A 9,948-nucleotide genomic window follows, 5' to 3' on the forward strand; every position below is an offset into this window, starting at 1 on the left:
AAAACGTATCTTATTGTGGCCACTGCCTCCTAATAACAATAGACAATAGGTGCAGGAGGAGGCCATTCGGCCCTTCAAGCCAGCACCGCCATTCAATGCGATCATGGCTGATCATTCACAATCCGTACCCCGTTCCTGCCTTCTCCCCATACCCCCTAAGTCCGCTATCTTTAAGAGCTCTACCTAGCTCTCTGTTGAAAGCATCTAGAGAATTGGCCTCCACTGCCTTCTGAGGCGGAGAATTCCACAGATTCACAACTCTGACTGAAAAAGTTTTTCCTCATCTCCGTTTTAAATGGCCTACCCCTTATTCTTAAACTGTGGCCCCTGGTTCTGGACTCCCCCCCAACATTGGGAACATGTTTCCTGCCTCTAACGTGTCCAACCCCATAACAGTCTTATATGTTTCAAGAAGATCCCCTCCCATCCTTCTAAATTCCAGTTATTCACAAAATGCTGGAGTAACTCAGCAGATCAGGCAGCATCTCGGGAGAGAAGGAATGGGTGACGTTTCGGGTCGAGACCCTTCTTCAGACTGATGTCAGGGGGGCGGGACAAAGGAAGGATATACAGTGTGTACAATTCCAGTGTGTACAAGCCTAGTCGCTCCGGTCTTTCAGCATATGACAGTCCCGCCATTCGTGAAGGAGGGTCTCGTCCCGAAACGTCACCCATTCCTTCTCTCCCGAGATGCTGCCTGTCCCGCTGAGTTACTGCAGCTTTTTCTGTCGATGTTTAAACCAGCATCTGCAGTTCCTGCCCACACTCTGAGCCGAGTGCCGCAGCGAGTCCAGTGAACGCCCGCGGTACTGCAGGAGTTCAGCAGCTCCACGAAAGTGAAACTGCCGGGGATCAACATGGCTTCGAAGCGAGAGTTCGAGAGTTTGAGGGAAGATCTCCTTTGTCCCATCTGTTTGGACTTATTCACCGATCCGGTGTCGCCGGAGTGCGGCCACAACTTCTGCCGCTCCTGCATCACGCAGTCATGGGAACATGAAGATAGAAACCCCTGCCCGGAATGTAGCGAGGAGTTTGCAGACCGCACCCTCAGGGCGAGTCGGGCCTTGGCGAGACTGTGCGAGAAAGCTCGAGCACTGAGCCTGAGTCCTCAGGAGAAGAGAAGTACACTTCGCTGCGAGGAACATCAGGAAGAACTGAGGCTGTTTTGTGACACGGACAAGACACTGATCTGCCTGGTTTGTGCAGCTGGTCGGGAACACAAGTCCCACAGCTTCATGCCGGTCGACGAAGCTGTTGAAATCTACAAGGTAAAAGAAATCGGATTGTGTCCACTTCCCTGTTACATAGAAACATAGAAAATAGGTGTAGGAGTAGGCCATTCGGCCCTTTGAGCCTGCACCGCCATTCAATATGATCATGGCTGATCATCCAACTCAGTATCCCGTACCTGCCTTCTCTCCATACCCCCTGATCCCTTTAGCCACAAGGGACACATCTAACTCCCTCTTAAATATAGCCAATGAACTGGCCTCAACTACCTTCTGTGGCAGAGAATTCCACAGATTCACCACTCTGTGTGAAAAAAAACTTTCTCATCTCTCTCCTAAAAGACTTCCCCCTTATCCTTAAACTGTGACCCCCTTGTTCTGGACTTCCCCAACATCGGGGACAATCTTCCTGCATCTAGCCTGTCCAACCCCCTTAAGAATTTTGTAAGTTTCATGACATTGTTTTGTACCTGACTCTTTCGTTCTGTGTTTTATTTTATTTTTATTCCACAACTCCAATCTAAGGCTGAGATCAAATCTTCCCTGGAATCTCTTGCTCAAAATACATTGGCGTTGGAGCGAATGGAAAAGCAACAGAAGCAGAAGATTCATGGAGTTCGGGTGAGGCCTCCTCCGTTTGAAAGCCGAAATCTTGAGCAGATTTATCATCCGTGTTGCTTTGTAATGACACCTGTCCTTCATTTGCCAGGAACAGTCACAGTTTCTGCAGTCCCACATCTCGTCCCTGTTTGCTGAACTCCACCAGATTCTCATCGATAAAGAACAACGCCTACTTAAGTATCTCAACGACGAGAAGGGGGTGATTCTGAATACAATGGAGAAAAGTCTTCACGAGATTCAAGTGCGTTTGAATCTTATGCAGCAGGATCTCCCAATTTTACAGAAACAACTGGATCAAGTCAATGTTGTGACATTGCTGCAGGTGAGATGTTACATATCACTTTAGTTCAATGGTAATGCACAGTCACAGCCCGTTTCCTAAAACGTTCCATGTTCTCTCCACTGAAGGTCTGCTAAGATTTCATAAGGACCACGGCATATTTGTGGCTTTGAGTTTTGGTCTTGTCACAAACAGATATGATTTAAGACTTGTCTTGCCAATTTAAGATCCACCGTCAAATCATTTGGGGGATTCTGCTGTTGGGATGTGTAAGTTTGTCTCAATCAATTGAGATTTTGTGTTGTATTTATTTCAGGAAGAAGCTGGTCGGAAGAGAAGGTAGGATGTATTCTTTATTGAGTCAAGCAAAGAGGGGATAAATGGGTCCCTTTCAGAATGGCAGGCAGTAACTAGTGGGGTACCGCAAGGCTCGGTGCTGGGACCGCAGCTATTTACAATTTACATTAATGACTTGGATAAAGGGATTAAAAGTACCATTAGCAAATTTGCAGATGATACAAAGCTGGGTGGTAGTGTGAACTGTGAGGAAGATGCTATGAGGTTGCAGGGTGACTTGGACAGGTTGTGTGAGTGGGCGGATGCATGGCAGATGCAGTTAAATGTGGATAAGTGTGACGTTATCCACATTGGTGGTCAGAATACGAAGGCTGAGTATTATCTGAATGGTGTCAAGTTAGGGAAAGGGGATGTACAACGAGATCTGGGTGTCCTAGTGCATCAGTCACTGAAAGGAAGCATGCAGGTACAGCAGGCAGTGAAGAAAGCCAATGGAATGTTGGCCTTCATAACAAGAGGAGCTGAGTATTGGAGCAAAGACATCCTTCTGCAGTTGTACAGGGCCCTAGTGAGACCGCACCTGTAGTATTGTGTGCAGTTTTGGTCTCCAAATTTGAGGAAGGATATTCTTGCTATTGAGGGCGTGCAGCGTAGGTTTACTAAGTTAATTCCCGGAATGGTGGGACTATCATATGTTGAAAGACTGGCGCACTAGGCTTGTATACACTGGAATTTAGAAGAATGAGAGGAGATCTTATCGAAACGTATAAGATTATTAAGGGGTTGGACACGTTGGAGGCAGAAAACATGTTCCCAATGTTGGGGGAGTCCAGAAAAATGGGCCACAGTTTAAGAATAAGGGGTGGGCCATTTAGAACTGAGATGAAGAAAAACTTTTTCAGTCAGAGAGTTTTGAATCTGTGGAATTCTCTGCCTCAGAAGGCAGTGGAGGCCAATTCTCTGAATACATTCACGTGAGAGCTAGATAGCGGATATCTTAAGGACAGCGGAGTCAGGGGGTATGGGGAGAAGGCAGGAACGGGGTACTGATTGAGAATGATCAGCCATGATCACATTGAATGGCGGTGCTGGCTCGAAGGGCCGAATCGCCTCCTCCTGCACCTATTGTCTATTGTTTATTGTCTATTGAGTCCGTGCACCTTTTTTTGTGCAATAATTCACAAAGGCATTGACGTTAATTTGAAAACTAACTATCCAATATTCGCAGGGGTGGATATGGGGAACGTACATTGTTGGTCGCAGAAGGGGAGCTGCCGGTTGAAAAATTCGATCACCCGTTTTTGTTGAACGTACCTTTGGGAAAAATGTTTGGCATCATTAAGCGAGGTAACTTTGACACAAATTCATCCTTTGCGATATATGTATTAGAGATCTATTTGCACCAATGAAGTGCAATGAAGATTTTTAAAAATAACGGAAATAAGTGGAATTAGTATATTTTCACGTGTACAGAGAAAAGCTTTTTTTTGTTAGGTTAAATTAGTTCCTAACCAACCTGCATGGAAAACATCACTGTCATGAAGTCGGCTGGAGAAGTCGGGTCCATGAACACAACCAGTACAAGAACACGACAAAACCTAAACTCACTGCATGACAGAAACACACATCCCACACACACTCACACTTCATATACATTCAGACACATGAATTCAAATCCCAGGGCAGCAGCGAAGCAACTTCAATCCAAATCAATTGATTCACTGGGTCATAGGGTTGTAAGCGATGGGATCAGAATTAGGCCATTCTGGCCTCTAGTGCCTTCTGTGGCAAAAAAATCCACAGATTTACAATAGACATTAGGCAATAGACAATAGGTGCAAGAGGAGGCCATTCGGCCCTTCGAGCCAGCACCGCCATTCAATGTGATCATGGCTGATCATTCTCAATCAGTACCCCGTTCCTGCTTTCTCCCCGTACCCCCTGACTCCGCTATCCTTAAGAGCTCTATCTAGCTCTCTCTTGAATGCATTCAGAGAATTGGCCTCCACTGCCTTCTGAGGCAGCGAATTCCACAGATTCACAATGTCCAATCCCTTAATAATCTTATATGTTTCAAATAAGATCCCCACTCAACCTTACCACCCTCTGACTAAAGAAATTCCTTCACATCTCCTTCCTAAAGAAACATCCTTTAATTGTGATGCTTCTGAGACTCTCCCACCATTGGAAACATCCTTTCCACATCCACTTTATCCAAGCCTTTCTTTATTCGGTAAGCTTCAATGAGGTCCCCCCTCATCCTTCTAAACTCCAGCGAGTACAGGCCCAGTGTCGTCAAAGATTCATGTCATTGGGTTGACTATTATTATTTTAACAATGCACTGATATTACCAGCAATGTAAATCTGTGCCCTCCACCCTCTCTCGCCTGTAGTCCCGTTGCTGGTTGACTCTGATCTGTCCTTTGTGAGCCTCAGAGTAATTGTGAAACCGCGACGGGGAGGCAATGCATTAAGACTAGGTAGGCCATAATTAGTGTGGAGAAAGGAACTGCAGATGCTGGTTTATAGCGAAGGTATCGACAAAGTGCTGGAATAACTCAGCGGGTCAGGCAGTATCTCTGGACAATAGACAATAGGTGCAGGAGGAGGCTATTCGGCCCTTCGAGCCAGCACCACCATTCAATGTGATCATGGCTGATCATTCTCAATCAGTACCCCGTTCCTGCCTTTTCCCCATGCCCCCTGACTCCGCTATCCTTAAGAGCTCTATCTAGCTCTCTCTTGAATGCATTCAGAGAATTGGCCTCCACTGCCTTCTGAGGCAGAGAATTCCACAGATCAAAGTCAAAGTCAAGTCAAAGTCAATTTTATTGTCAATCCTCAGCCAGTTCACACAGACAGAAAATCGAAATACCGTTTCCCACAATCCCGAGGAACAAAGTGCATAAAACAAAAGGCACAGCAAACAACAATCAACATAAAACATAAAATATAAAATATAGTCACTTCAAATTTTTTTTAAAAAAGTGTCTGGTGCTGGATGTGCGTGTGTGTGGGGTGTTAAAGTCCAGGTCCCATAGGGGCAGGGGAGAGAGGAGGAAGGGAGGGGAGAGAGTTCAGCATCCTGACAGCCTGGTGGAAAAAACTGTTCTTTAGTCGGGTGGTGAAAAGTTTTTCCTCATCTCCGTTCTAAATGGCCTACCCATTATTCTTAAACTGTGGCCCCTGGTTCTGGACTCCCCCAACATTGGGAACATGTTTCCTGCCTCTAACGTGTACAACCCCTTAATAATTTTATATGTTTCGATAAGATCCCCTCTCATCCTTCTAAATTCCAGTGTATACAAGCCTAGTCGCTCCCGTCTTTCAACATACGACAGTCCCGCCATTCCGGGAATTAACCTAGTAAACCTCAACAGCAAGAATATCCTTCCTCAAATTTGGAGACCAAAACTGCACACAGTAGTCCAGGTGCGGTCTCACTAGGCCCCTGTACAACTGCAGAAGGACCTCTTTGCTCCTATACTCAACTCCTCTTGTTATGAAGGCCAACATTCCATTGGCTTTCTTCACTGCCTGCTGTACCTGCATGCTTCCTTTCAGTGACTGATGCACTAGGACGCCCAGATTTCGTTGTACGTCCCCTTTTCCTAACTTGACACATTCAGATAATAATCTGCCTTCCTATTCTTACCACCAAAGTGGATAACCTCACAGTTATCCACATTTAACTGCATCTGCCACTCACACAACCTGTCCAAGTCACCCTGCAACCTCAAAGCATCTTCCTCAAAATTCACACTGGAGAAAAATGATGGGCAGTTCTTCAGTCCGCCGTTCCATATACCTTTATGTGAAGATGTTACGCCTGTGATCCCTTTTAAATCATTATTCCCTCAGCTTAATGGCCCTCTGGCCATTGATTCCCGTTCGCTGAAAAAATATTCTACGGCATTAATTCTATCATTTGCCTCATGGTTTTACATGCATCTCCAATACATGAATTTATTCACAAAATGCTGGAGTGACTCAGCAGGTCAGGCAACATCTCAGGAGAGAAGGAATGGGTGACGTTTCGGGTCGAGACCCTTCTTCAGACTGATGTCAGGGGGGCGGGACAAAGGGAAGATATAGGTGGAGACAGGAAGATAGAGGGAGATCTGGGAAAGAGGAGGGGAAGAGAGGGACAGGGGAACTATCTAAAGTTGGAGAAGTCAATGTTCTTACCACTGTGCTGCAAGCTGCCCAGGCGAAATATGAGGCGCTGCTCCTCCAATTTCCGGTGGGACTCGCTATGGCACTGGAGGAGGCCCATGACAGAAAGGTCAGACTGGGAGTGGGAGGGGGAGTTGAAGTGCTCAGCCACCAGGAGATCAGATTGGTTAATGCGGACCGAGCGCAGATGTTGTGCGAAGCGATCGCCGAGCCTGCGTTTGGTTTCGCCGATGTAAATAAGTTGACATCTGGAGCAGCGGATGCAATAGATGAGGTTGGAGGAGGTGCAGGTGAACCTCTGTCTCACCTGGAAAGACTGTTTGGGTCCTTGGATGGATTGTGTGTGTGTGTGTATGACAAAATGACATTTGTTACCCTTCACCTCTCCCGACCCACTGATATTCTCTATCTCTCTCCGTTCACCACCCACCCCCCCCCCACCCCCAGATTCTGTGACCTTGGACGTGGAAACAGTGAGTTCGAAACTCGAGGTGTCCGAGGATCGGAAGAGTGTGAGGTGGACCGGGAGCCAGAGGAGTCTCCCTGACAGCGGGAAGAGGTTTACACACTGGCCGTGTGTGCTGGGTTCGGAGGGATTCGCCTCGGGGAGACATTACTGGGAGGTGGAGGTGGTGGGGAACTGGGGCTGGTATCTGGGGGTCGCCGCCGAGTCTCTGGACAAGGGGAGTGTGGTCAACCTGAGGAAGATGACCGGGCTCTGGTCCATGGAGCAAGTCGGCGACGAGTTTCGTGCGAACTCGTCCCCGGAAGGCCGTCTCCTCGCCGATCCCATCCCCGAGAGGCTGGGAGTTTATCTCAGTTACGAGGCGGGGATAGTTTCATTTTACAGCGCGGACACCAAGTCCCATCTCCACACCTTCAGGGGGAATAAGTTCACCGGGAAACTTTACCCGTTCTTCGGGACTTGGGATGGAAACGAGTGTCTCAGAATCTGTTCCCGGCCCGCACTGGATCTGTAAATGTCTTTGGTCCCAGGGCCCATGTCGGGAACAACTTCTATTTCAAAGGTATCACGAAATGCTGGAGTAACTCAGCAGGTCAGGCAGCATCTCCGGAGACAATAGGTGCAGGAGGAGGCCATTCGGACCTTCGAGCCAGCACCCCCATTCAATGTGATCATGGCTGATCATTCTCAATCAGTACCCCGTTCCTGCCTTCTCCCCATACCCCCTGACTCCGCTATCCATAAGAGCTCTATCTAGCTCTCTCTTGAATGCATTCAGAGAATTGGCCTCTACTGCCTTCTGAGGCAGAGAATTCCACAGATTCACAACACTCTGACTGAAAAAGTTTTTCCTCATCTCAGTTCTAAATGGCCTACGCCTTAATCTTAAACTGTGGCCCCTGGTTCTGGAGGAATGGGTGACGTTTCGGGTCGAGACCCTTCTTCAGTCTGAGTTACTCCAGCATTTTGTGATACCTTCGATTTGTACCAGCATCTGCAGTTATTTTCCTACACTTTTATTTCAAGGTTCCTTGTGACCTTAACAATTAATAATTTTGGGGGGTTAAATATGGACAGAAACCCACACAAAACGCTGGAGTAACTCAGCGGGTCAGGCAGCATCTCTGGGGAGTCTGAAGAAGGGCCTCGACCCAAAACGTCAACCATTCCTTCTCCCCAGAGATGCTGCCTGATCCGCTGAGTTACTCCAGCATTTTGTGTCTACCTTCGATTTAAACCAGCATCTGCAGGTTTTTTTCTCCTGCACATCTTGACGCTAAGCAAGTTACATTTAACCACCAAATTATTAATTGTATTAAAAGCCACAAGGAACTTGGAAATAGAAGAAGAATCAAAAGAATTGCATGCAAATGGAATTGAATTGGGGGTGTGAACGCAATAATTTTTAACTGTATCTCTACCACCTTGATTAACTTTTTCTCTCGGTACTCGGCGTTGGACTTAACTACTTCTCCTTCCACAGATACTGCTTGGGCTTCTGCTGTTTCTCGTATTAATTGCTTGCTTTCCTTTCAGATTTGTGACACCCGCAGTATTTCATAGTCACCTACAATATTTTTTTTTATAGTGAAACAATTTGAAGAGGATATGAAGTGTGGGCAGATTCAGATTGGGAAGGGGCTATCTTCCTGGGGCCTTCTAGGGATATTAATGGAAATGCCACCCCCACCCCTCCCCCCCACACCTCCTCCCAGTTCGTAAAATACCAAACGTTTTTTTTATCCAGCAGATTTCACAACCAGACAACAAAATCTCTTCGTGTGATATCGTCCACGACTCATGACGGTGATAATCCCCACCGTCACTGCAGATAGCTGTGGTACAGTGGCGCAGCGGTAGAGTTGCTGCCTCACAGCGCCAGAGACACGGGTTCGATCCTGACCACGGGAGCTCCCTGCACTGAGCTTGCACGTTTTCCCCTTTGACCGCGTTAGTCCGGGTGGGCGGTCACGGTGGCGCAGCGGTAGACTTGTTGCGTTACAGCACATGCAGCGCCGGAGACCCGGGTTCGATCCCGACTACGGTCGCAGTCTGTACTGTGAGTTTGTACGTTCTCCCCGTGACCTGCGTGGGTTTTCTCCGAGATCTTCGGTCTCCCAAAGACGTACAGGTTTTTAAGTTAATTGGTTTGGTAAATGTAAAAACTAGTCCCGAGTGGGTGTACGTTAGTGTTAATCGCTGGTCGGTGCGGACCTGGTGTTTTTAGAGTTACCTCTAAAAACTAAAAAAAAACTCAAAAACTATGTTTTAGACAATAGACAATAGGTGCAGGAGGAGGCCATTCGGCCCTTCGAGCCAGCACCGCCATTCAATGTGATCTTGGCTGATCATTCTCAATCAGTACCCCGTTCCTGCCTTCTCCCCATACCCCCTGACTCCGCTATCCTTAAGAGCTCTATCTAACTCTCTCTTGAATGCATTCAGAGAATTGGCCTCCACTGCCTTCCGAGGCAGAGTATTCCACAGATTCACAACGATCTGACTGAAAAAGGTTTTTCCTCATCTCCGTTCTAAATGGCCTACCCCTTATTCTTAAACTGTGGCCCCTGGTGCTGGACTCCCCCAACATTGGGAACATGTTTCGTGCCTCTAACGTGTCCAACCCCTTAATAATCTTATATGTTTCGATAAGATCCCCTCTCATCCTTCTAAATCCCAGTGTATACAAGCCTAGTCGCTCCAGTCTTTCAACATATGACAGTCCCGCCATTCCGGGAATTAACCTAGTAAACCTACGCTGCACGCCCTCTATAAGAATATCCTTCCTCGAATTTGGAGACCAATACTGCCTTACAGCACTCCAGGTGCGGTCTCACTAGGGCCCTGTACAACTGCAGAAAGGCCTCGTTGGTCCTAT

The 9,948-nt window shown here is 47.2% G+C and overlaps 1 protein-coding gene across 1 annotated transcript; it reads left to right on the forward strand.

Moving 5' to 3' along the window:
• The first annotated feature begins 857 nt into the window (after positions 1 to 857).
• Positions 858 to 8,150, forward strand: LOC144603095 (zinc-binding protein A33-like). The gene is made up of 6 exons (XM_078416235.1): positions 858 to 1,268; positions 1,755 to 1,850; positions 1,939 to 2,172; positions 2,447 to 2,469; positions 3,656 to 3,774; positions 7,052 to 8,150. Exons 1-6 carry the CDS (start codon positions 858 to 860, stop codon positions 7,582 to 7,584), a joined length of 1,416 nt encoding a protein of 471 aa, XP_078272361.1. The 3' UTR covers positions 7,585 to 8,150.
• Positions 8,151 to 9,948: the final 1,798 nt, after the last annotated feature.

This window comes from Rhinoraja longicauda, chromosome 19, assembly GCF_053455715.1.
Source record: "Rhinoraja longicauda isolate Sanriku21f chromosome 19, sRhiLon1.1, whole genome shotgun sequence".
Lineage (NCBI taxonomy): Eukaryota > Metazoa > Chordata > Chondrichthyes > Rajiformes > Arhynchobatidae > Rhinoraja > Rhinoraja longicauda.